This window comes from Micromys minutus (genome assembly GCF_963924665.1).
Source record: "Micromys minutus genome assembly, chromosome: 1".
Lineage (NCBI taxonomy): Eukaryota > Metazoa > Chordata > Mammalia > Rodentia > Muridae > Micromys > Micromys minutus.
In genome coordinates this window covers 122,032,013-122,059,695 of record NC_137969.1, presented here as the reverse complement: position 1 = coordinate 122,059,695, position 27,683 = coordinate 122,032,013, and the positions used below count along the sequence as shown (strand labels likewise).

Here is a 27,683-nt window from a genome sequence, read left to right as displayed (position 1 = left end):
CCTTGAGCTCACAGAGATCTGCCTGCCTCTGTCTCCCATGGATTAAAAAAATGTGCCACTAGCCTTTTTTTTTTTTTTTTTTTTTTTTTAAATAGTGTCTCACTTTGTAGCTCTGGCAGACCAGGAAATGGATATGTTACATTGTTCCTTCTGCCTCCCAAGCGTCCCAAGAGTCGTGCTGGAATTACAGTCACCTGGCTTGGAGCAACATTTTTTTTATAGGTCATCCTGATGGCCAAGAGGAACCACCAGTGAAAGAGGTGAAAAGGTAGTGTACTTCCATGGTACGGAGCAGTCTTCCCTTGTCTTTATAAGGGGGTTTCAGCTGTTTCATGACTCAGATTCACAACGGGAACATCCAAAACTGTTATGCTAATACCAAATGGAAACACTATTATGCTGAAGCAAATTAGCTTAGTTGACTGCTATGTTGGTGTCAGCTGGTTTTGGCAAGATCTTGTTTCTCAGGTTTGTGTGATTACCCGATGTCCTACTGTAAGGCAGCTCTGTTGTTGCATCAGCCCAGAGCAGCCAGCCTGTGCAGCTGCCTCTTCCTGCTGGCTAGACAGCCTTGGCTTCTGAAGGCATCAGGCATGCATGGCTACCAAAAGGGGCAGGAGGGGCAGTGGCTCAATGGCAGAGTGCATGTGGAAAGAACTAGATTTATCTCAAGTGCTGAAGGGAGAGAGTGGCCAGAGTGGTAAGGTCTCTGTGGTGCAAGCACAATAGCCTGAGTTCAGACTCCCAGACCATGTGAAGGCAGGCACAGCAGCGCACGTCTGTGGTTGCGACACTGGGTGGCAGATGCAGGTGGACTCCTGAAGCTTGTTTGCCAGCCAGCTTCCCGAATCTGCAAACTCCAGGTTCATTGAAACACTTTACATCAGTAAGACAAATAAAGACCTGAGAGGCTGACCTTTGGCTTACACATGCATGCACATGTGCACACAATCCCATGCGTATTCGCACGCACCTATGTGAGCATGTGCATATGTAGGTATCTTAGTTAGGGTCTTACTGCTGTGATGGCCAAGGCAACTCTTAGAAGGACATTTAATTGGGGCTGGCTTACAGGTTCAGAGGTTCAGTCCATGTTCAAGGCAGGAGCATGGCAGCATCCAGGCAGGCATGGTGCAGGAGGAGTGAGAGTTCTACATCTTCATCTGAAGGCTGCTAGCCTGGAATCCTGGCTTCCAGGCAGCTAGGATGAGGGTCTTAAAGCCCACACCCACAATGTCACACCTACTCCAACAGGGTCACACCTTCTAACAGTGCCACTCCCTGGGCCATGCATTTATGAACCATCACAGTAGGTTTGCTTTTTTGGGCTTTTTTTTTTTTTTTTTTTATTTCTACCTCTTTTCCAACCCTTATTCTGCCCTCGTACCTTCCAAGTCAGTGCTGATTGGGGTAGTGAGTTCCTCAGGGTAAGAACAATTCTGACCCTTCCGCTAGAGTGATAGGCCGCCAGTCTCAGGTTTATGAGGTGCGGGGACTTTATAATACAAATATTCTAAAATAATCAGTAAAGCATTTTGTAGTCCAAGCTGCCAAAGAGGCAGAGACAAGAGGGATTTATTTGAGCCTAGGATTCTAGGGCCTGTTTCGGTAACATAGTGAGAACTTGTACCTTAAAAATTATTTTTAAAGATTTATTTATTTTATTTATGAGTTCACTGTAGCTGTCTTCAAACACACCAGAAGAGGGCGTCAGATCCCATTACAGATGATTTTTGAGCTACCATGTGGTTGCTGGGGATTGAACTCAGGACCTCTGAAGAGCAGCCAGTGCTCTTAACCGCTGAGCCATCTCTCTAGCCCTAAATTTGTTTAAAAAATTAAGAGTCATTATTTCTCTAGGATCATGGCTAGCAGCCACTATATTGAATAATGCAAAAGCGGAACTTCCTATTGTAAGTTGCTATTGGCCAGTCAGTCCCCCTGGGATCTCTCATGTTCCTATAGATAGCACCTTATTCAAATTCTTGTAAGTAACCCAATACACTCTAGTTTTAATATAGAAATTAAAAAAAAAAAGTAAATATGGCATAGTCAACCAGAGGAGTATTGTTGCAAATGGAAGGCTGGCGACAGACTCTAAAGAGTGTTGCAATCTGCTTCAATTGTGTTTCCAATCTCAGCCCGGTTTACTCTCTTTTGGAAGCTCTAGTAATTATTCGACAGTAGGAGGTTTGCATAAGAATGGCCCCTATAGGTTTGCAGGTTTGAATGCTTAGTCTCCAGGGAATGGCACTATTTGAAATGATTCGGAGGTTTAGCCTTTCCAGAGGAATTCTATCTCTGGGGGTGGGTTTTGAGGTTTCAAAAGTCCACAATAGGCCCAGAGTCTCTCCTCTACCGCCCTCCTTGCTTCTGAGTATGTAGTGGACTGAGCCTCTGAAACTAAGCAAGGCCCTGATTAAATGTTTCCTGTGATAAGACTTGCCTTGGTGATGGTTTCTCTCCAGAACAGTAAACAATGGCCTAGACAAATAATAACAAAGTAATACATTGTATGTTTGTATTTTACCTTTCTATACAAGAAGGTCTTTAAATAGCGGATAGTTGCAGAGCTCAGTGGTACAAAAGGTGCCTATCTGCTAGCTCCATACTCCAGGGGAGAGACAGGAAGATTGAAGAGCTAGCCTGGGCTATATAATAAGTTCCAGGCTGGCCTTAGGATATGGTGGGACCCTGCTTCAATAAAACAGTAAATTTTTTCCTTTGTGTTTTTATTCTTTAGGTCTTCCAAACCTTCGCCTCCCAAGTCCTGGGACCACTGGAATATCAGAGATTGCCTCCTCCCTGCCACATATTACTAGCTCGTCTAGAAAAAAAAACTTTATCTATTTAATGTATGTGAGTACACTGTATCTGTCTTCAGAACAGAGCATGGGATCCCATTACAGATGGTTGTGAGCCAGCATGTGGTTGCTGGGATTTGAACTCAAGACCTTTGGAAGTACAGTCAGTACTCTTAACCACTGAACCATCCCACCAGCCTCCTGGGTCTAAGCTCAAAAAATTCCCGTGCCTAAATCTCTTGAATAGCTGCAACCGACAAAGGCGAGTATTTTAAAGAATGATGCATAAACTCAACAACTGCACAGCTTCCTATTTGTTTTCTTGAGACAGGGTTTCTCTGGCCATGCTGGAACCTGCTCTGTAGACCAGGCTAGCCTCGAACTCAAAAGATTTGCCTACCTCTGCCTCCCCATGAAAGGCGTGAGAAAGGCGTGAACCATAACTGTCCAGCTTATTACTGTTTATTTTACTTTATTTTTTGAGACGGGGTTTCTTTGTTGCCCTGGCTGGCTGCTGTCCTGGAGCTAGCACAACTGGCCAGGGAGCTTCGAACTCAGAGAGGCACTTGCCTCTGCCTCCCAGGTGCCAGGGTTAAAGGTGTGTGCCGCCAGAAACCCTACGGCTTATTTTTATAGTTGTTTCCTGACATTATGGTGCGTGTTGTTCTGGTGCATTCGCTTACTATTTACCTTAAGTGGCTCAAACCCTGCTGCACTGAGTTTTCCTTGGCAATCCTTTTCTTTTGGAGGAAAGAAAAAGTATTCACATGTCAATCAAACAAACAAACAAACAAACAAACAAAAAAAAAAAAAAAAAAAAAAAACGAGGTCTCAGATTCACACAGTTCATCTGTAAGAACACCCTCCCTCTTTCTTTCTCTGGGTTTCATGATTCAGGAGCCCTGATCTGGGTTTTCAGCTTGTACCCCAAACGGGAGCGCAGGAGCCCAGGAACCATAGCTTGAGCTCGAATGGCGACTTCCTATACTGCAGCTTTGAGGACCTCGCTGGTGGGAGACGAAGGCCGCGAACCCGGGCGACTCTCCGAGCAGCCCACGTCGTGCCGAGCTGAGCCCTAAAACTTTGCCTCGGCTCCTCGAGCTCGGCTCGGGAAACCAGCAGTTCCTCCGAGGACTTAACCATTTCCCAACCAGTCCGGTCACATCCCCGCCGGATGAGCCTCCGAGAGCCCCGGACTCTGCCCGGGGAACGGGAGCGTCGCCAACCCGGCGCCTCTCGGGGCTCCGCTTCCCGCCACCGGGGGCTCCTCCTTCGCGCGCCCGCTCGGCGGCCGGCCTCCCGGAGGCGCCCGCGCGGGCAGGTCTTGGCGCCAAACGGGTGGCGGCGCTGTCCACACCGCGCGCGTGCGCGCGCAGGCGCGCGGCCGCGTCGGGCTAGAGGGAGGCGGGGGCTCGGCGGGCGGAAGAAGGAGCAGGAGCGAGGCGCGCGGTGCTCTCGCGGGCTCTCGCGCCGCTCGCGGGAAGGGCTCCGGGGCGTGCGCGACGCTCGGGCTCCGCTGGGGGGCACGGGGCGGGCCGGGAGCGCGCCGCGGCGAGAGGGCGTCTGGTGCGGGTGGGCGCGAGGTGCGGGCGGGCGGGAGGGACGCGCGGGCGTGCACCCGTGCGCGGGCCCTCGGAGGAGCCGCGGCCGAGGCTGCGCTTCCTCAGCCCGACGGAGAGCGGCAGTGTCGCCCCGGCCGGCGCACGCTCGGGCCCGCGTCTCCCCCCGCGGCGGCTGCTCCTCGGCACCGCCAGCCCCAGCGCCGCTCCGGGGCGGGCGGGCGGCGGCGGCGGCGGGACCCGCGGAGCCGCTTTGTGTGCAGCCCGACGAGGGGCGGCGGCGGCGGCGCAACCACCTGACAGAGGACCGGCGCTCGCTGCACCGTCCGCCCGCATGAGGAGGAGGTACGGCGGCGGCCGGGCTCGCGCCCTCGGCGGCGAGGGAGGGACGGAAGGGAGACCGCAGGGGAGGGCGCGCGCTGAGGCCCGGCGGGGTTGCCCGGAGCGGCGGCTCAGGCCTTGGCGGCGCCGAGTAGCTCCGGGCGACCGAGGGGGGCTCGAGATGCCGCCGGGCTCGGGTTGCTGAAGTTACGGAACAAAATGTGAAGTGCGGAGCCGGCTCCTCCGCTTCCTGGCAAGGGGCTCGGGCCGCGGGCGGCTGGCGGGGGTGGCGGACCGGCCGGGGAGGGGCGGCCGCGCGGCGGGGACGCCGTGGGGGGGCCCGGGGCTAGGCACGGCCACTGCGTTCTGCTCCCGGGCGCCGGCGCCGCGCGTGGGTCTTCTTGGGTACCGAGTTTTGCGGCCTAAGCTGAACCCTCTAGGCCTCGAGTCTCCTTTCCCGGAGGTGACCGGCCAGGCGGGGATCGGGCCGCTTCTCATGAGCCGAGCTGGGGCCGTTGGGTCCTCGCTGGGCCCCCCGAGGCCACCGAACTTCAGACCTAGGTGCTCGGGGGTACATTTCATTGTGAGAAGAGGGCTAGGAAACTCCGGGAGCTGCTCGGCGCCTCTCGCGGCCGGGGCTGCTGCAGCCCAGAGCCCCGTGGCACCCGGGCTGGCGCGGGTGGGGGGTGGCGGACGCCTCGCGGGGTCCGAACTCCTGGGAAGGAGCAAGTGGCGGGGTCCCCGGCCTCTGGGAGGGGGGGAAGAAAGGGCCCTCTCCAGATTAGAGATTTTTGAAATGGAAAAGAGGTTACAAAGTCGCCCCTTTCCCGCTGAACTTTGATTTTCTGACCGATAGAGGCCAGTAGAGGACTGTGAAAGAAAAGTTATCCCCCAGGATGGACTTCACGCAGCCGAAGCCTGCCACTGCCCTCTGTGGCGTCGTGAGTGCGGACGGGAAGATCGCTTACCCTCCGGGAGTAAAAGAGATCACCGACAAGATTACCACCGACGAAATGATCAAACGTCTGAAGGTAAGGGTCTGAGGTCGGTGATCGATGCTCTGGGTGGCGTTTGTGACTCATGTGGTTTCATTGGACCAACAAACTTTGCCTTTGGAGCTTTTAGTACTAAGTTTTTAAAGATACCTTAACCGCCCCGGAAAAGTATTGTTGTAACTTGGTGATACCTTTGACTAAGTTCTGAAAGTAAGTAGCATGGGAAATTTAGAGTGTGATCGTTTTCTGTTCTGTTTATTACATATAAGTATGCATGTTTAGTTGCTTTCCTTGTGGTTATTTTATTTAATGAGTATTGTTTAAACTGCTCGTACCCTTCAGTGTAGCGATTTACCCACGAAAGTTCCTATTTTCACCAACTCCAGAAAAGACTGATTTGTGCACAAGCAACCATATTTTCTCCCTTAGATTCTCATAATATTATAAGGTCTGGAAGCTTAGCTATCTATACAGTGGGCTAAATTTCATACAGTGTACAGATTTTTCAGAATTTGTGCTTAAAGAAAAATGATGATTTTAGTACACATACCCAAGAAAGTTGAGGACCGGATTGTTGATATTTCTGTGAGATTTCTAAAATTTATTTATTTATTTATTTATTTGGTGTGTGTTACATCAGTTTTGTCTGTCTGTTTTAATCTTGGAATTGTCAGTTTTGGACTTAACTTTTCTGCTAATGAATGAGGGTAGGGTTTGTTATGGAATCAGTTTCAAGCAGTAATTGTTACTTAGGACAAATTTGATTGCAGGGGATGTTGTAGGCAGTCTGAATCATTTTGGTTGTCAGTTGGCTTGAGTGAAAGGCAGTGAGCCTTGTGATGAAGTTATCAGTATAGGTGAGAGATCTTAAACTATTGAAGTAGGGCATTGACAGTGGGAGAGACAAAGAATGGTGACTTGTTTAAGAGGATTTGTAACCCTGCTAACAACTGGTTCTCAACCTGTGGGTCAGGACCCCCTTCACACAGGTTAACTATGATATCCTCTATGTCAGGTATTAACATCATGATTCATACAAAACTAGTTATGAAGTAGCAATAGAACCGCAACATGAGGAAGCATTAGGAAGGTTGAGAAACCACTGTGCTAAAAGGTTCACTTCAAAGTCAGACATAGTGGAAGGAAGAAACTTGCTGACAATGTTTCTACCTTATGCAACTTTATAAAATTATTTTTAGGGCTTGATCTTAGAATTGAGCATAGTGCCTAGTAAATGTTCTGTGTTTAAAGTGTTTCTGTGTTTTAGTTTCCATTTGTTGCCTCTTTGAAAGACCAAGTTTCTTTAAGTAAAAGACTTTTTTTCCTTTTTTCTTTCCGTTCCTTTTTCCAGGAGTGGAGGTGGGGCATGTGCTTTATCACTGAGCGCTGCACTGAGACCTCTAAAGCAGAGGAATCTTTGTGTTTTCAAAACAGGGTCTGGCCTGAATTTGCTCTGTAGACAAAGCTGCTCTCAGCTGTCCATTCTCTGCCTTTGAAGTGTTGGGAATTCAGTCATGCCACCAAGCTTAACTAAAGCCATTTTTAATGTGAGACTTTTGTGTGTGTACATGGATGTTTATGGTTAGGTATATAGGCACTGAGCTGGTCTTTGCTACTTCTCTCCCCCCTCCCCCCCCACCCCATCCCCTCAGTTTCACCCGGTCACTAGATAAAGGGCAGAGGAGGAGAGAGATAGAATTCCCTGAATCTAATCTAATTTCTTTCTTCTTGTTTCTTTGAGCATGACTACTAACACACTGCAACCGACCCCCAAAGGACCAACAACCACTGACCCCTCCTCTCAGTGTCCCAGCATTTGTATACCCTCTGAAAAGTTCCCAGAATTCCAAATGTATGCAGACAGAAACGATCCGCAGCTGGCAAAGCCTCTTGTTATTAGTCAGCTAAAGAGCTCCCTAGCCTCACACCTGGGAGTAAAACAAAAACAGACATTTCTGTGTTTTTTATTTTTTTTAAAGCAAACTTCCAGAATTCTCATACAGGGCACTTCTGTATGTTTGTGGAGGCCAGAGGACAGTCTTGGGTATTGTCCTCAGAAATGCTGTCCACTTCCTTTGAGACAAGGTTTCTAGCTGGCTTTTCAGTGAGCCTCCAGAATCCTTGCTGAGATTACAGTTGTCTGCAACCATATAGAACACATGTGCTGGGAATCGGAGCTCAAACTCAGGTCCTCATACTTAGGAGGCAAACACTAGTCACTTAGCTGTTTCCCCAGCTCCCTGAAGTGAATCTTGCTGCTTAAAGAATATTAATGTTTCCTAAGATTACATTGTGTATTTTGAGTAAGAAACTAAGAAAAATATGTCTGTGTGTGTTTTATCCTTCACCCCAGGTGTTGTTCTGGAGGGAGAGTAGTCTTCTATGTAGCTCTGGCTGTCCTGGAACTCATGTAATCCGGACTGGCTTCCTCTGCCTTTTGAGTGTTAAGATTAAAGGCATATACTCAGTGACCCACCCCAGTTTTGAGTTAGGGTCTTGCTGTTTAACTCAAGCTAGTCTTAAACTCACAGTCCTTTTTCTTCAGTCACTTGATTTGGGGGTGCTGGGATTATAGATGTGTGCTACCAAACCCAACAATCATTTAGTTTTGATCAAATGTTCAAATTAAAAATATTGAAATAAACCAAGTGGTTGTGGTTCATTCCTTAAATCACAGCACTGGAGAGGCAGAGGAAGGGGGATCTCTCAGGGTCTAAACTGTCTGAGTTCTAAAGCTACGTAGAAAAACCTTGTTTCAAAAAAAAAAAAAAAACCAAAATAAAAAATTGAAATAGTCAGAAATGGTTGTATTCATGTTTAATTCCAACACTTCAAAAGAGATAGGAGGATCTCTGAGTTTGAAGCCAGCCTGGTTTACATAGAGCATTCTTGGCCAGGTAGGAGTATACACTAAGACCCTGTCTCTAAAAATTAAGTTGGAGAATATTGAAACCTTGAGTTCTGAGGGTGAGCATATATATATATAATTTTTTAAATAGGAAAATATGGGGCCAGCTAGATTCATTAGGTAAATGTGGTAAATCTGAAAACTTGAGTTGGATCCCTCATACAGTAGAAGAAAAGAATGGATTCCCACAAGTTGTCTCTAAGATCTTCATGTGGAAGCCATGGATAGTCTCTCTCACACACGTACTAAGTAAAATGCAATGGAAAAAAATTAAAAACAGATAGGAAATTATGACTATATTTTCCACTTATAGCTATATTGAATATTAGAATTATTCTAAACTAAAAGTCAGGGTCAACACTGGGCTAGCTATCCATTTATTTAATGTATTCCTTTGTAAGTTAAAGTTGACATACATACATTTTTCAGGCTTAATTTTCTGCTTTTAATTTTTTTTTATTAACACACCAAACTGCTTTAAAAAAAAAAAAAAGACACAAACTTGTTATGAACCCCAGCTGCCCTCAAATTTGGTCTTTCTGTCTCAGCTTCACAAGCTAAGTGCTGGAATTACAAGTATGATGTGTGGTACCACACGGATCTTCCCCCCTTCCCCTTTCTTTCAAGACAAGGGTCATATAGTTTAGGCTTGCCTTGAACTTAAGATCTTCCTAACTCCACATCTGAAAATGCTATGATTAGAGGTGTATGCCACTATTTCTGAGGATTGAATCTAGGACTTGATGCATGCTGGACTGGCACCCTACCAAGTGACCAGGATCCTCAGCCAATGTTTCCCTTCATATTATCTACTTTTGAGAGAGGATCTCATATAGGTATGAGTAGGCTAATCTCAAAATCCTGATCCTCTTATATCCTAGGGATTACAAACATGTATCATCATATGAACTTGACTCCATAATTTTAAAAAAGTTTGTGTGTAAATTGGCATGCACCGTAGTGTGCATGTGAAAGGTCAGAGAACAATTTGAAATAGTTCTCTCTTTTCTACCACTTGCTTGGATGCCAGGGATTGAACTGATTGAACAGATTTGGTTGTATTTTGTTGCTTAAACACCTTTACTTACTACTGACTCCATAAAGAAATTCTGAAACCTCTTAGCAGATGACAGAAATTAGGTCCATAGTACTCAAATGACCAAGTAGCATTCATCAGGATCAGTTAAAAGCTGACTAGTGGGAGACCCAGGGCACTGGAATTGTATTTGTTTTGGTTCTGATGTAGCTCCCTTCTAAAGCATCTTCCTGCATATAACTAATCTGTAATGAACAGTTACATTGAAAGGCTTCTGTGTGGTACTGCATGGTTACAGCCTGTGTTGGAGAGGCAGGAGGACAGTTCTGTACAGTTGGTTCTTGCCTACCTTTATGTGTTCTGAGGATCAGACTCAGGTTTGTTAGGTTGTTAGGTTTGGCTGTTGCCTTTAAGTCTGAGCCATATCAACAGCTCATGAGTTGTAATTTGAGATGGGAAGAGAGATGGTGGGCAATTGATATAGTACAGAGCTGGCCCCACGCTTGCTGTGTAGCTGAGGATGACCTTGAACTTGTCATTCTTCTGCCTCTACCAGGAATACCATTGCAGGCATTCCTCTTTGCTGGGTTCATGCAGTATAACTAGAACTCCCCATGCTGGCATAGTGAAAACCAAACAAAACAACTTTTGAGACATGGTCTTTCTACATAGCCATAGGCCTTTCTACTTGGACCAGGCTGGCCTCAAACTCAGAAAGATTTGTCTGCCTCTGAAGTGCTGAATTGAAATTGTATACCACAGTGGCTGGTCATAGTAAAAATTTAATTTTTGTTTTGGGGCTGGAGAGATGGTTAAGAACACTGTCTGCCCTTCTAAAGGTCCTGAGTTTAATTCCCAGCAACCATGTGGTGGCTCACAACCAGCTATAATGGGATCCTCCTCTTCTGGTGTGTCTGATGACAGTGACAGTGAACTCACATAAATAAATAAGTAAATCTTTAGGTTTTTTTTTTTTTTTTTTGGAAAACTACTTTATGTATTTTGCAATGTTTGTTTACAGTTGTTCTGGTTCCATTGAATATACTGGGATCATTTCTGCTTTAATAGAGTGTTCCCATTATATAGCCCCCTCCATCCTTTTTCTGTAGGTCTCATTTCTTACTAACGGAAGTTTCTTAGATTTCATACTATGTAGTTTTAACCACTTCAGGTCATACACCCAGTTTTAATATAATGTTGGTCCGTTTGTTTCTTTAATTTGTCCTCTGTGCAAGCTTTACAAATATAGGCATTAGATGAGATTTGTTCACTTTTGGTTCTTACAGCATATTTTTCCATCATAATACCTGGTATAAAGATGCACAACAAATATTTGTTAAGTGATTAAATACTTTGATGGTTAAGTATTTAAGATCCCTCCTACTCAAACTACGCTAAAAAATGTATGTGTGTGCTTACTAGAGAATATTCTTGGGAGTTGTTTTCTCCTATCTTGTTGAGGCAAGGTCTCTCTTGTTTATACTATCCTGGTTCCTTCAAACTATCTGGCCTGCAACTTGTAGACACTTTTTCCTCTCTCCTATTTTGCATTAAGAATACTAAAAATATGTTGGTTTTGGAGGAAATTTAAAATGTTAAAAGTTTATATTCCCCACTCTACCCTAATTCCAATATAGGATTATAAACATTTGTAATTGCTCTTTTTTTTTTTTTTTTTTTTTAAAAGAAGATTTATTTATTTAATGTGAGTACACGGTTCCTGTCTTCAGAAGATGGCATCTGATCCCATTATAGATGGTTGTGAATCACCATGTGGTTGCTGGGAATTGAACTCAGGACCTCTGGAAGAGCAGTCAGTGCTCTTAACCACTGAGCCATCTCTCCAGCCCCTGTAATTGCTCTTTAATCTGTTTGAATTTTGGTCATTTCTCTTTTGGAGGGGGCAGTTTTGTTTTGTTTTTTTTTTGAGACAGGGTTTCTCTGTGTAGCCCTTGACTTACTCTGTAAAGTAGGCTGGCCTTGAACTCACAGAGATCCACTGTCTCTGCTGCCTGGGTGCTGGAATTTAAAGGTATGCACCACCACTGCCCAGTTTTTCATATTTGTTTTAAATCTTTCTTTTTGTCTATTTACTGGGTTTGGACTCAGGGAGTTGCTCATGCTTGGCCAGTGTTCTAACACCGAGCTGCAGCCTCAGCTCTAACGTAAACTTTTTCATTTTTAGGTATAGTGTATGAGTCTTTTGCTTGCATGTATGTCTGTGTACCTACCGTATGTGCTTTGTGGCCTCGTAGGTCAGAGGGGGCGCTTGTATCCTCTGGAGCTGGGGTTATAGATACGTGTGAACTGCTGTGTTGGTCTTCTGGAAGAGCACCCAGTGTTCTTAACTGGTTACCCATCTCTCCAGCATAACCCTTTTATTGCATTCATGCAGTGTATCTTAAGGTTCTATAATCTGGTTCTCTTATTTCCTTCTGCTTAGACTTAGGTAAACGTTATGGCAAGTGAACTTTTCAGTCAGAGATGTGTCCATTGAGGAACATAGGTCACTTGTCCTTTTAACTGTGCTGTTTAATACTTGTTCACATTTGGTCAGTTCTCCATTGTGAAGATAAGTTGTTAGGACAAGCAATGCTGTAGGAGATTATTCACTGGGACAACTTGTTTTCCAGCAATCCTACTTTGCTTTTCTGTGTTAAATGACTGACCCAAAGGGACTAGGGGAAGAAAAGGTTTGTTTGGATTATAGGTTACAGTTCATCTAGGGAATCCAAGGCAGAAACTAAGCAGAGACCAAGGAGGAACTAACTTGGTTTACTGAGTTCTCTATGGCTTGCTCAGTTTTCACGTATAACCCCGGACTACCTGTCTAGGAGTGGCACTGCCCATACAGGGCTGGACCCCTTTAAATCATTAACCAAAAACATACCTCCAAGTCTCCTGAGCCAGAGATGGGTAGATCTCTTCAAGGTCAGCCTTCCCTGCATAGCAATGTCCAGGCCAACCAGAGCTACACAGTGAGACCCTGTCTCAAAAAACACACAAAAAACAGGAACAGAGAACATAAAATGCCACACAGACATGCCACATGCCAATCTGATGGAGGTAATTCCTTAATTGAGGGTTTTTCTTCTCCCATGAATCCAATTTGTGTCCAGTTGACAAAAATTTACAATTAATCTTTAGAAACAAATGTCAAACTCTTGAGTTGAAGTTCAGTCTAAAATGTGTGTGTTAATTCTGGTATCCTTTTTAATACTACTGTCTTGCTGTGTAGACTTAATTGGACCTTATTGCATTAAATATTAAAAAAAAGAACCACCAACCCTGTCTAATGCTGGCACCGTAGAGCCATAAGGAATTAGCAGGGCATTTTCATCTCAGCAGTGGCCGCTCTCCTGGCTCTCTGCTGCTGGCTACTCTCTGGTCCCATGACTAGATGTCTCTCTGCCTCTGTGACTAACTCCTATCCCCTAGCCCTCCGCTGTGGAGGCAGCTGCCTCGGACTCTTCACACTCCCTGCAACTACCCCCAGCAGTCACTGTCACCACCCACAAACCCGACAAAATCAAAACTACAGAAACTTGCAGTTTAACAATTAGATTTATCTCAGCAAACTCTCACTTCACAAAATGTCCACACAATAAACTCAAAGCTAATTGATATGATACAATCTGCCCACCTAGACAAGACAAATTGTCCTGTAATAATCCATCCCTTATAAGATATTCATAGCTACCTGTGGCTATGTAAAGCCACACAGAGATTGATCCTCTTCATCCTCTATTTTGGCTTTTTGCTCTCTTTGCTTCTCTCCGAATTCCAAAACTCTGTCCCTGCCTTACTTTTTCACTGCCCAATCACAGGCCTTGCCTTACCTTGTGCCTGCCTTCACCTGTATATCAACAGGTTCTGGAATTTGTCCTGATTCTCCTGTTTTTTAGATTTCATGAACCACTGTCCAGCTAAAGAATCTCCCTTCTCCAAATTGAGGATTGAACTAAGGCAAGCTCTCTAATAACTACTGGGCTGCTTTTCCCAGCTTCAGCTCCCTACCTCTTCTGTTTGCTCTTTGAGGGGGACAAAGTAGGAGACTTGGGTGATACCATGCCTTATGAGCTTGCATAGGTGATGGGAGATGTGACTGAAGGCTGTGTTGTACAAGCCCACTGTGCTTCCCGTCATCCCCAGCAGGAGGGTCTGTCTCAGGTAGGTCTTCACCACCTCTGGCAGGTGCTGTACAACTGTATCAGCTACTAATAGGACAAGTCCAGCAGCTGGTTCAGGTCCATGTCCTAGTAGGTGAACTTGAGGAAGTTCTGCTTCTTTTACTCCACTTCTGCCATCTTACCTGCAGTTGTCTTTCTAGGAGCAGGCCTTTTATTTTCTTGTATAAGGTGTTATTTACCTTATACTTCCTGGCCCTATTCTGGTGGCCCTATTTCCAGTTTTAGTAGAAGATGGTGTTTACAAATCAAAAATCTAGTCATTGTGTTTGCCCATAGGATATAATTTTTTCAATTTTTCTGAATATACAAAGCTAGGAAGTAAACTTATGTTTATTTAATCAATAAATAAAATGCTTGTTTCGATTCCTCCAGTTAAAACTTTAATTATATAAAATTCTTGTAAGCTTTCTCCATTTCATAGTTTTTTTTTTTTTCATTTTACAGGGTAGGCCTGTTTTCAGAATTTATTCATACTACTTTACCTAAGCACAAAGTAAATTTACATTTTTTATTAGTACCATTTATAAGGTTTCTTTCTTTTAAAAGTTGATGTGCGAGGGTCTCAGCTTATGCTATGCCTCAAATACCTGCTTACAAGGTTGCCCTTCAGTTCATTCTGTTTTAAAATTTTCTTATTACTGTGATATATCTGTATGATGTATGTGCCATAGCGTATACTTTGTGGGCTTGGTTCACTTTGACCTTTATGTGCTTTCCTGGGATGGAGCACAGGCTGTGGGATTTTCATGGCAAGCACTTTTACTCCCTGAGAGTCTTGTTGGCTCTGCAGTTTTGTTTTTCTCATTAAAGGACTTGTAAAGTACAATGTCTGTTAGGTGCTTGAAACTGTAACTTGAGCTGCTTTCTGCTTGCGGTGCATGCCTGTGTCCAAAGTTACTTAGAATGTCTTGAAAATATTTGTAAATATCTTTAAAGTGGTAAAAATTGGGCAATTATAAAATGAAATTGCTTTTAGATTCTTGTAGAATAATTATATATACCATTTTGTTTTATTACTTGTCTAACTGCAATTTATAAACTCTTGTTTTTTTAAAGATTTATTTATTTATTTCATGTATGTGAGCACATGTGGGAATTGAACTCGGGACCTCTGGAAGAACAGTCTGTGCTCTTAACTGCTGAGCCTTCGCTCCAGCACAACTTTTTGATTTCTTTTTTTTTTTTTTTTTTTTGGACAAGGTTTCTTTTTGTAGCCCTAGCTGTTCTGGAACTCAACTCTGTAGACTAAGCTAGTCTTGATCTCAGAGATTTACTCACCTCCTGAGTGCTGGGATTAAAGTCATGGGCTACCATGCCTGGCTTATGGTTTATGTTTTAAGTTGACTACATTTTTAGAGTAGTTTTAGGTTCACAGCAAAATTAACTGAAGGGTAGAGTTCCCAGTCAATTCTTCATCACAATCTACCTTGGTGTGATACCTACCTTTGTCCAGATTACCACATTGGTATCACAGAAGTTCATATTCCTATTTTTGCTTTATTTTTCCTTGGTCTCTAAAGATTTACTCTTGGGTTTACTCCTTTAAAAACTTGTTACATTTATATGTGTGTGTGAGTGTGTGTGTTTGTGTGTGAGCAATCATATGCAACAGCTTATGTGTGGAGGTCAGAAGATATCTTAGAGGAGTTTGCTCTTTTTCTACCATGTGGGTTCTAGCAATTGAACTCAGATGGCCAGGCTTGGCAGCAAAGGCACTTATCCACAGAGACAATTTTCACTAGCATTTCATTTGATTTTTAAATTAAATTATTGGAGACAGTCTGGTCCTGCAGCCCTAGGCTAGCTCTAACTTTAGACTCTTGTATGTTCCTATCTCAAGGCTAGGGTAACAGTTCAGACTTGTCATGCCCACCCACCTTCCTGTGTATTTTTCTTTACTAAAAAATTAGGCAGTCTCATTCTGCCCAGGCTGGCCTCTAGCCAGGGATAAACTCGAACTTGATCCTCTGTCTCTGTTTCCACCTTCTAAGTGCTAGGATCACAGGTATGTACTGCTGCTATTGACTGCTTTTTTGTGTATGCTTGTCTTGGCTGGATTTTGTTTGGTTTGGTTTTGTCATTTTAACCCAGGCCAGAGTTACGGGAAATCAAGACCTAATTTGAGAAAATGTCTCCATTAGATTGTATTTTCTTGATTCATGATTGATATGGGAGGACCTAGCCCACTGGGGATCATTTCACCTCTGGGCAGGTAGTCTTGATATACAAAAGCAGGTTGAGCCAGCCATGGAGAGCAAGCCAGTAGGGTCCTCTGTGGTCTCTGTTTCAGCTTCTGCTTTCAGGCTCCCACCTTGAGTTCCTTTCCTTGATGGTGGACTGTAATCTCTAAGAGTACATTAACCCTTTCCTGGCCAAGATGCTTTTTCATCATGTGCTTGCCTTAGCCATAGACACCTACAGCTGTGAGTGCTGTGTGGTGGTGTGTGTGAGTCTGTATGACTATGTATACACATACCTGTATATGGAGACCAGAAGACAGTGCTGTGTGTCTTCTGTCACTCGTGTTCCCTCCCTCCTTCCCTTCTTTTCTTTCTCTTCTTCCTCCTCCTTTCTCCTCTTGACATGCATTCTCACTGGACCTGGATACCCAGGCACACTCTTCTTACCTCTGTGGTTACAGGTGTGGATTACATGCCTCTCATTTTATTATGTATTTATTTATTTATTTATTTGAGTTTGTCTTTATGTAGACCAAGCTGGCCTTGAACTCAAAGATACCCTCCTGCCTTGGGGTGTTTTGCTTCACTTGGCTCCATCCAGTCTTTTTCTCTTTTTAATTCAAGATTTAGTTTTGTTTATGTGTCTGTCTGTCTGTCTGTCTGTCTGAGAGTATGCCACATGTATGTGAATCCCCCAGCCCCACCCCAGAGGCCAGAAGAGAGAGTTGGATCCTTTGCAGCTGGAGTTACAGGTCAGAAGCTGCCTAACATGGGTGCTGGAAGCCAACCTTGTATCCTCTGGAAGAGCAGCATCAAGTTCTCTTGAGTCATCTCTTCACCTCCCACCAACCACCCTTCTGTTTATTGTTGATATGAATTCTGAACTGATGGCTACAAGTCTAGCACTTTAGCAGTAAAAGTTAAGTAGACAGGGAAGGAACAGGATAGAGGAGTTCTAGAGGGAAACCAGGAAAGGGAAAACATTTGAAATGTGAGTAAAGAAAATATCCAATAAAAAATAAAGCCAGAAAAGTTCTTAAGTAGAAGTGGCAGTTCTCAGATGTTTTATTAAACAGGGCTTTGCAGTTTTTTTTTTTTTTTTTGACATAGGGTCTGACTGGAGTTAAACTGAGCAATCCTCCTGCCTTAGTCTACTTATTATATGACTAGTGTTGAAATTAAAAGTGGAAGCCTTATGCCATTCTTTTTTCATCTTTCCTAAAGCAGGAGGGTCAGTAAAGACTGAGCTATGTTTTCATTGGCAATCCAGTTTTTTTATTGACAGTTTTCAGTGACAATCCGAAACTGATCATTCTTTTTGTTTGTTTTTCCTTTAAAATTTTTATTATTTAAACACACCATACTAGAGCAAATGTCTCTGAAGATATCACAAATAAAAGATTTTTTTTTTTCTTCATTCAGCAAATTAGAAGTGGGGGGGTTTCTACATAGTGTTGGCTGTGAGCCTCATTTTTTTTTTTTTTTTTTCTTTTCTTTTTTAACCTTTGTCATGGGCGGAGCAACATCAGGACAAGAACACTCACATGCATACATACATTGTATTTTACAGAGATACAATAAAAGTGTGATAGAATATCACAAAAGCTACATCTCTTTTCTTTTAACTCATGTTCAGGTTGACTAAAACACATCTCATTACAACACTTAAATATACAAAGAGCAAACAGAATGTTGATAAAGTAAAAGAGGGCGCACACTCTGGCCGGTGCCCTGCTAATTGTTAATGAGGGTAGAAAGCAGGTTCGTGATGCTTCTTTTAATTAGCTTCATTAGTCATTTCCCTCCCTCCAAGCACCCTTCCCCCCAGATGTCCTTCAGTGGATCTTTTTTCATTCTCGCTACCGTCTCCCATTATTAGCCCAGGTTCATGGAATTCTTAATGTTCATATTCAGTCATTTTAATACACCAATAAATGCAGGAAGGGCACTCAAGACTAAAGGGGGAACCATGACATGGTGCTGACTACAAAGGTGACTGGTCTACTGCGGACACACGGGATCCACCTGTGATGAACAAGTCTGAGATGAAGGCACGCACTCTGCATTACTCTGACCTCTCAGCAGACCTTCTGGTCTGGCCGTAGTGGATTGCTCTGAAGTGAATTCAAATGGCCATTGATGAGAGCTGTAGGTCTATCATGTTCACAAAATAAACTGCCATTGATGTCGTGAAACCGATCTCTCGGGACCCGGCGATTCCGGCAGGTAGAACACGTAAAACACTTGAGATGATACACGTTGCCTTGAGCCCTCATGATGAGTTCGCTTGCAGGAATCGACTGTCCACAGGCGCTACAAGCACCGCTATTCCCAAATAACCTAATGTAGTCATTTCTGCAAAGGATCATGCCGCTCTTGGTGTAACAGGATGTGCCGATGTCGCCCAGCTTCGCCTGGCAGCAGGAGCAGTTGAGGCAGCGGCTGTGCCAGTAGCTGTCCATGGCATAGAGCAGAAAGCGGTCCGCAATCTTGCCCCCGCAGCGCTTCCAGGATAGGGAGCCGGCCACGGGGGAGGGGGGACGACTGCGAGCTGCTGCGGGGATTCACCATGGTCTACTTCTCCCCTATATTGCAACACTGCGAAAGGCCGAGGCGGCGAAATGCGGCTTCCAGGGCAGGGGCCGGCTCTGGAGGGAGCAGGAAAGGGGAGGAGGTGGCTAAGGGCTGCTTTTTTTTTTTTTTTTAATCGCGTGGCTCTGGGCCGGGAGGGAGCCCTACGCTAAGTGGCAGGCGGCCCCGCGCAGAAGTCTTGTTTGTTTCTCAAGATATTTTTGTGTAATTCTGTGTAATATTTTGTGATTCTGTATAATATTCCTGGCTATCCTGGAACGTGCTCTATAGAACAGTCTGGACTCAAATTTACAGAGGTTCACCTGGCTATGCCTTCCAAGTGCTGGATTAAAGGAATGTACCAGGACACCCAGCTAATATTTTTTATTAGGTATGTGATTCCAGTTGTACTTTTGAGTCATCAAAAATGATGTTTTACTTTTTGATTCATTTGCAAACTGGAAATACTTAAATGTTGTTATTTAACAGAATATCTAGGATTGCAGATTACTCAAATGAGAGCATTTACAGCCAAGTGTGGTAAGTCTGTAATTCCAGCACTCAGGAAGCTTGGCTTTGGGGCTAGCCTGGGTTACACATAGCAGAAACATAGACAAGGAGAGAAAGGAGACATTTGTTCTCTGGTTGTTTCCAAGATCTTCTTTGTATTTAGTTTATTTGGTATACTCAGTTATTGTATCTATAGTTTATAGTTTATTTTTGATTATTATTTGTGTGTGTGTATGTGTGTGTGTGTGTGTGTGTTTGTGTAGGCCTGACTTCCTGGATTTTGCTGTGTAGACCAGGCTGGCTTTGAACTCAGTCCTGTTTCTGCCTCTGAAGTGCTGGGATCAAAGGCATGTGCCACCATGCCTAGCCTGTCTTATGTAATTTTTGAGAAACATTCAAATGGTTAACTCTTCAAATGTTTATTCCTTATTTCCCTTCTTTAATTTCTTAATGTTGTCTGGAAGTTTACTATCAATTCCATTTCTCTGTCTAAAGTATCCTTATTAATGTTTGTTGTTTTAATTAATTGTTCTTCATTTTTTTGTGGGTATGCATTTATGTGCACATGATACCAGAGATGATGAATTCTTGTATGCACACAGGAGTGGAAGCCAGAGGGCACTGTTATTTCTTGGGTCTCTCACTGGATTTGGGGTTTACCTTTTTGGTTTAACTGGCTAGATGACAAACCCTTGAGATGCTTGTCTCTAACAGTTTCTCCACCTTTTCTTCCTGGGATTATATGTGTGAATCACCATATCCCAGATTTTGACATGGGCACTGGTAATCTGAATGTAGGTCCTCATACCTGTACAGTAAGCACTGTGCCAAATGAGCCATCTTTCTAGGTCCTGTCCTTCTCCTTGACCCACCTCCCCCCCCCCCCCTTTAAGTAATAGGCCCTGGAACTTGCTGGTCTCTTCCTCAGATCTCATAGCCTTTGCACCCTGAGTGCTGAGGTGAAAGGCATGCACCATACCTGTTTGTTTCTTTACAATTTTACATATGTATTTGATGTGTAGATGTGTTTTGTTTGCATGTGTTTTGCCTGGTGCCTGCAGAGGGTATTGGGTGCCCTGCAACTGGAGTTATAGATAGTTGTGTGTCCCTGTGTGTTTGAAGGGGCCAGTTCCGGATTTTATGAAAGAGCAACATGTGCTCTTCATCACTGCATCATCTCTGCAGCCCCTATGAGCTTTTAGTACTGTGCATTACACATTAGGTGTTGAGTTGCAGTTCACAACAGGATATTCATAGAAACTGAGAGTAAACAAATGTTTACAGGTTGTTTCTCAGTGTAACAGTTATCTAATGAAGTGCATTATTTATAAGTATATTAAAATTAAAAACAAAATACCTCACTTGACTCTATACCACTTAGGATTTGAGAAACATGTCTAGACCTTCTAATTTCCAGGTTCAAATTTCCTCTTGCTCCTCTTTTGTAGCTAACTGGTTTTCTTGGGATCATTTAACTGAACCCTCACTGTGAAATCCTCAGCTGCTTTATCTGCCTGAAGAGCTCAAAGTGGTTGGGTGACAATCTCAATTACCGAGTGTAGAGCTAAAGCTGTATTCTAAGGTTATTGGATACATTCTTCTCATGAAAACCCAAACCATAAGTTAGCTGACCAAATGTTAATGTGGAAGCAAAAAATTGACCATGGTCAAATAGTGAAAGGGGCCCTCTGATTTCTACCGTCAGTCTTTAGACCCGTGTTCACTAATAGAAGTGTAAAGTTGAGTGAGTCTTAACTACCGAGAACCCTCCCCACCCAATTGAGATATGAGAACAGAGTTCGATGCATCTCGTCCACCCTCAATCAGCCCCTCGTGATGAGTGACTGGAAGGTGACCCCAAATGGCCATAGCAAGCAGCTTTTATACTTTTTAGGGATACAGGTTACATCAGCAAGGTTACAGCTTAAACTTATTGGCTAAGCATATTGACCTATGAATCTATTGGCTAGCAAGCATGGGCAGATTATGACACACATTCAAACTCCTATCTGGGACCAGAGGGTTAGTCTGCCTGCAGAACTCTGTCCATAGACTAGGCAGACCTCAAACTCGCTGAGATCTCTTTACCTTTGTGCGTAAAGATGTGTGCCTCCCAGCTCTTCAGTTTTCCAAAACCTAGTTATTTTGGTATGCATTTTGCACATGTTATGAGAAGTGTTAACTGATGTAAATATATAAATACACATATATAAATAAATATATATGAATATATATTGATAAAACAAAAAGAAAAATCTATGAGATAGGGATTTATGTAACACTATCAGATCTCAAACTTCTCATATGGTTGAGGATGACCTGGAGCTCCTGATCCTCCTGCTTGAAGTGTTTGGATTACATATAAATGCTATGCTTAGCAGCATTTTCATAGTACAGTTTGTACAGTGATAAGTGGCTGGTTTTCTTGTGCTTGCCTCTGCTGCCTGTTATTGTAGCATATTCCAGCTCAATAGGTATTAAAATAGGTGCCTTATAGAATTGATGAAGTGTGAGAACTTTTGTCTGCTGTTAGCAGAACTGACTTTTTAAAATGATTTATTATATTTATATGAGTACATTGTGGCTGTCTTCAGACACACCAGAGGAGGGCATCAGATCCCATTACAGATGGTTGTGAGCCACCATGTGGTTGCTGGGATTTGAACTCGGGACCTCTGGAAGAGCAGTTAGTGCTCTTAACCGCTGAGCCATTTCTCCAGCCCCAGAACTGACTCTTTCTGTTATGTCTAAACATCACAATTTTATGTTTCTGTCTTTATTTTACAGTTATAGAAAAAAATAGCATATTTAATTTAGGTCATCTGTACATTAAAAGGCAGAGCTGAATTGACATCTGGTATCTGAGTAAACCCAAAATAAGTTTCCTTCTATTGCTCTAAGTAAGAGGTTGGTTTTGGAGATTGGAGTAGAATGCATATCTGTTTTGCACAGTGCCCTGGTTGACATGATGTATATAACTAGTAGAAACTGAAAGGAAAAAAGAGATGTCCAGTCCTGAGGAAATCTAATCTCACACAGGACACCAGTGTTGTTAAAAGATGCTGTCCCGGGTTTCGGCGCCAATGTTAGAAAAAAGATGAAGAGTGTGTGTGTGTGTGGGGTGGGGGGGATATGCCCCATGGAGGTGCATCGAGGCCTGGGGGCAAGGGAGATGCCTCTGAGGAGCCCATGTTGGGAATCCCTTCCCCCCAAGGGACCGGCCACACGATGGCATAGTACAGAATAGAGTTTATTCAGGTCATGGGGGGAAGGTAAGAGGGTAGTAGAGGTGGGGGTGGGGAGAAGAGAGGAATAGAGGCAGGCCATGAGCACATGGAGAGGGTGGGGAAGGGAAGGGGAAGAAAAAGGTAAGGGGGAGAGCAAGCAAGAGAGGAGAGGGCAAGCAAGCCCCTTTTATAGTGTCAGGTAACTGGGGCGGAGCATACCTGGAGGGTGGGGTTTACAGAATCCCAACAGAAACTATTCAGGGCTGAAGATTCTTGACGTTCAGGATGGTGATCTAAGATAAGGTTAAGCATGATTGAAATGGCTGTTCAGTTCCACATTGTTAGGGAGTAAGTAAGGTAAGAGTGACTAACAATTTCATTGGAAATTTAGAATTTATATTAAAGGTAAATAGATTCACTAAGGACAAAAAAACTTAGGACATCATAGGTATTTTTAAAAGGAAATTGTGCAGTTAAGGATGCTGGAGGTAAAACATTTTGAAATGAGAGTTCTAGGTGCTACTAAGGTTTTATAAAGATGAAGAACACTGATGAGACAAATTAATGAGAGCTGTTTTCAATAATTAAGCTAAGACTCCAAGTATGAATTTGATCTTTCTGGAGCATATTGAGGCACATGGTTATTCTGTGAAGAGTTATGAAAGCCAAAGATTAATTGGGTCCTTGGTCTCTAGTTAATTGCAAGTCTGAATTCTTAGTTGGGGAGTCTGGATTTAGAAATTGACTGAGGATTTGAATCTATTCTTGAATTTAATATTTATCAGCAATAGAAGAAAGTCTCTCCTGAAATTCACTTCTCTCACAGAGAAGAATTCTATTCAGTTTCTCTGTCCTGCATAGAACAGAGAGATTCAACTGCTTTTGCATCTTTTCTTTCAAGTGCTGGGGTTACTTTATGTCTTAGTCAGGGTTTCTATTCCTGCACAAATATCATGACCAAGAAGCAAGTTGGGAAGGAAAAAGTTTATTCAGGTTACACTTCCACATTGGTATTTATCACCAACGGAGGTCAGAACTGGAACTCAACACAGGGCAGGAAGCAGGAGCTGATGCAGAGGTCATGGAGGGATGTTGCTTTCTGGCTTGCTTCCTCTGGCTTACTCAGCTAGCTTTCTTAGAGAAGCCACCCAGGTCTACCAGCCCAGGGATGGCACCAACCACAATGGGCTGGGCCCTCCCCCCTTGATCACTAGTTGTGAAAATGCTTTACAGCTGGATCTCATGGAGGCATTTCCTCAACTGAGGCTCCTTTCTCTGTGATAACTCCAGCTTGTGTCAAGTTGACATAAAACCAGCCAGTACACCACACAACAGCCTGTAACTAAAAATTTTTCAAACCCTGTTTTTAATGATGGTTCTTAAATCATTAACCTCCCTTCTAGTCCACCACTCATCAGAGATAGTGGGAAAGAAAGGATGCGGGGAAGTGGACCTGTTTAGAAAGGTTCTTTGGAGCAGCTCCTGTCTGTGTTGTCAGGAACTGGCAGTTCAGGTCACAGCTCAGCAGTGGCAGCTCCGTCCACTTGCAAACACTTCATGGATACACCAGCAGTCCAGTTCAGTATAGTTGGGACAGCAAACACAAAACAGCATCAGTGGCACAACCTTGCAGGAATAGCCAGGCCTCAGCTGAATTGGCTTGAGTCAGCAGGAGGGACCAGGGCCAACAGTTCTCTGCTGTGTATTCTCTGCAAAGCATTGCAGCTAGCTCTACATGCAACCCAAACTGTTCTCACAGTTCATTGAGTCTTATTTATACTCCCTCCAAACATCACATGTCCTGCACGGATCTTACCTCAGTATGTGAGTCTGACTTAGCAAACCTCCACATGAGTCTGTCTCAGCTATCACCCTGCCAAATCAGCCTGAGTCCTCAGAAGCGGCAAGAAGCATATCAGCAGAAGGTTTTTAATGCCTTTCTTGATAAGGAGTCCTGACAGATGCAGCTCAACTACACAATGTAAGGTGGACCAATGCATGCCCGTCTCAGTGAAGAATCTTTCACTTGCTTGCTTCAGCAAAACATTTCTTTACATTTTTGCCCCAGCAAAATGTCATCCAACACAACTGACCCTAAGTTTTCTTGTAAACAGTGTCTCATATCCTGGGCTAGCATGAAGCTTCCCATGTTGTCAAGGCTGGTCTTGAACTCCTGATCTTGCCTCTGCCTTTTGACCCCTGGAATTAGCAAAGTATGCCACTACAACTAGCTTCCTTGTAGTTTTGATTTTGCTTTTCTCTGGTAAATCTTTTCATATGTTAATTAGCAACTTGTACATCTTTCTTTGGGGAAAAAAGATTAAACTCTTTGACTATTAGCGAACTTAAAAAAATTACATTTGTTTATTGAATGCTGAGGAGGAGTATACATGTGTTGGAGCACACACATGTTGAGGTCAGAGGAAAACTTGAAAAAAGTTTGTTCTCTCCTACCAAATGAGTCCTGGAACTTGCACTTAGGTCACCAGGCTTGATGGAAAATGCCCTTATACTCTGTACCATCTTAGCTGTATTTCTTTGTAAGCCCTCCTTGTCCATTTGTAAGTATGTTTTTATCTTTTCATTATTGAGTTGTAAGAGCATACACACACACCCCAATTACAACAACAACAACAGATATGCAATTCAGACACCTTAATAGAAACATGAATTTAAAAAATTGTGCTTGGTTTTTTTTTTTTTTCCCTTCAATTAACTGATAGTCTGGTTTCTTTTTTAATTAGTTTATTTCTCTATTTTGTTTCTTTATTGATAGCTAAGATTCCGTCACTTTCATCAAAATCACAAAAGATTTATGGCTTTGCTTTTTACTAATCTTTTTACTAATCTTTTTACAGTTTTAATTCCTCTTTTTAAAAAAGATTTATTTTATTCATGTGAATGTTTGCCTGCATGTATGTATGTGCACCATGTGTGTGTCTAGAGCCCAAAGAGTCAGAAAAGGAGGTCACCTAGAACTGGAGTTATAAACTACTGCTTGCCTTTGCCTCCCTGGCTCTTTATACCATTTTAAAGATCATTATTTTTTCCTTTCCTTATGCCATTTATTAAAAAGCCTTTTTTCTTCCATTGTCTTGGCCTGTTGTTGAAAATAGTTTCTATTGAAGAGAATTCTCATTCAGTTCCATTGAATTGATTTCTATGTTTTTGCACCATACCACTGTCTTAATTATTGCTGCTTTGTAATATGTTTTGAAACCAGTTGTGTCCTTGTATTTTGCCTTTTTCCAGGATTCTTTTGTCTCTTCTGAGCCCCTCCCAGTTTATGGTCAGTGTGTCTGCTTCTGCACACTAAGGCTCAGGTTCTGATGATGACTATTGAATCTGTAGATTTGGGGGAGTATTAAGGTCTTTGTTTTGTTTTGAGACAAATTCTCACTGTATATTCCTATTGGTCCAGAACTTACTAAGTACACCACTCACTGCATAAGAGATTCTCTCTACAGAGATCTTCCTGCCTTTGCTCCTGGAGTACTGGGTTAACAGCATGTACAACTAAATTAAGCCCAGCAAAAAGATCTTTTTTTCTTCAGTGTATACTTCTGGCACCATTGTCAAAAGTCAAGAATTAGGTCACTGCCAGTGGACTGGTGTGTGTTTGGTTCTGTGTTCTCTTTCATTGGTTATCATATCTATTTTGTGCCAGTGACCTGCTTTTTTGTTTGTGGCTTTGAAGTATAATTAAACCCTTAAAATTAAGGGTTGTAATACATCTACAATTTTTTTTCTTTGACTTGCTTTGGCTGCTCAGTGTTTTTTATACTTGCATATGAGTTTTAGGATTGGCTTTTCTACTTCTGTAAAACAGTCACTGGAGTTTTGGCATTGCATTGAATATGTGGATCACTTTGAGTGACATGACTGTCTTGCAGGGTCAATCAGTTGTCCTGATTCCTCAGCACAAAATGTCTCTCAGTCTTACCATGTTTTCTCAGAAACTTTTCTTCAGAGTTCACTGTTTTCATTAGGTCTATTTGTAGGATTTGTAGTTTTTTTTTTTTTTTTTTTGGGTTTTTTTTTTTTGCATTTTTTAAGGTGTATATTTATAGTAAGATGGTAAGGACAACTTGTGGGAGTCTTGATCCCAGAGATCAAACTTATGTTTCCAGCTTGGCAGCACATGCCTTTACCTACTAATCTATCTTAATGGCTCCTATTTTTAGATTTTTTTTCTTTCTTTTCTTTTTCTTTTAAATATATTTTAAAATTTGTATGTGCTTGAGTGTTGTCTACCGTGCATATGTGTACCACATGTGTGCTTGATGTTCCCTGAGGTCAGACAAGGGCTTTACATCCTCTGGAATTGGAGTTAAAGATGCTTGTGAGCTACCTACCCACTCGGGTGTTGGGAACCAGATCTATAAGAACAAGTGCTCATAATCACTGCTGTCTCTTCAGCCCTTGCATCTTTTTATTTTCTTCTTTCTGAACAGGGTCTTGTGGCCTTTTAACTGTTCAGCTAGGAGTGACCAGAGCTGCTAGTCCTTTTGTCTTTACCTCCTGAGTACACCACTACCACACCCAGCTTTTTATTTTTTTATTTAGTGCTGCTACTTTGCTAAAAGTAGTTAACACAATTTTTTTCTAGTTTGCTTTTGGTACTCTGATAAACACCATTGACCAAAAGCAAGTTGGGGAAGAAAGGAGTTATTTGTCTCACATATCCTGATCACAGTTCATCACTGAGGAAAGTCGGGTTACAACCTCAAGTGTAAGTGGAGGCTGAACAAGCACTGAGGGATGCTGCTTACTGGTTGGCTTCCCTTGGCTGGCTCAGTTGCCTAGAAATGGGCACAGTGGTCTGGGCCCTCCTATGTTAATAAACAACTGAGAATATTTTCTCAGATATCTCATAGGCTAATCTAATGGGAAAAAATTCTTTGATTGAATTTCTCTCTTCCCAGGTGACTCTAGTTAGTGTCAACTTGACAAAAAGAAGGAAAAATCATTACAATGCCTATGTACTTTTTGGTTATAGTCTTTAGGGGCTGTACTAACTCTACACATTTCTTTGCCACTTGTTCCAACAAACTATAGGCTTATGGGCTGGTTAGGTTCTCATGAGGACTTCCTTACAGTGGGCTAGACCTTCCCAGATCAATCATCATTCAAGAAAATGCCCCACAGATTTGCCCTATAGGCCAATCTGTTGGAGGCATTTTTTTTTCCTCCATTGAGGTTCCTTCTTCCTAGATAACTCTAGCTTGTATCAAGGTGACAGAAAACTAACCAACAGATTGGCAGTGGTGGCTTACTTCTTTAATCCCAACACTTAGAAGGCAAGTTTCTGAGTTTGAGGCCTGCCTGGTCTATGAAGTGAGTTCTAAAACAACCAGGAGAAACCCTGTCTTGAAGAAAAGA

The 27,683-nt window shown here is 43.1% G+C and overlaps 1 protein-coding gene and 1 pseudogene across 3 annotated transcripts in view; one reads left to right on the top strand and one right to left on the bottom strand.

Moving 5' to 3' along the window:
- Positions 1 to 4,479: 4,479 nt before the first annotated feature.
- PDS5A (PDS5 cohesin associated factor A) overlaps positions 4,480 to 27,683 on the top strand; it is a gene marked incomplete at its 3' end in the record, with an annotated part of 92,490 nt that continues 69,286 nt past the window's right edge. For both annotated transcript variants that reach the window (XM_080931604.1, XM_080931605.1), the window contains exons 1-2: positions 4,480 to 4,708; positions 5,541 to 5,715. In XM_080931604.1, coding sequence (XP_080787730.1) covers positions 5,581 to 5,715 — 135 coding nt within the window. In that variant the 5' untranslated portion in view covers positions 4,480 to 4,708; positions 5,541 to 5,580. The remainder of the gene's footprint in view (positions 4,709 to 5,540; positions 5,716 to 27,683) is intronic.
- LOC308438767 (LIM domain transcription factor LMO4-like) lies at positions 18,072 to 18,564 on the bottom strand (annotated as a pseudogene). Its single transcript has one exon. The product of its transcript is annotated as an LIM domain transcription factor LMO4-like (transcript).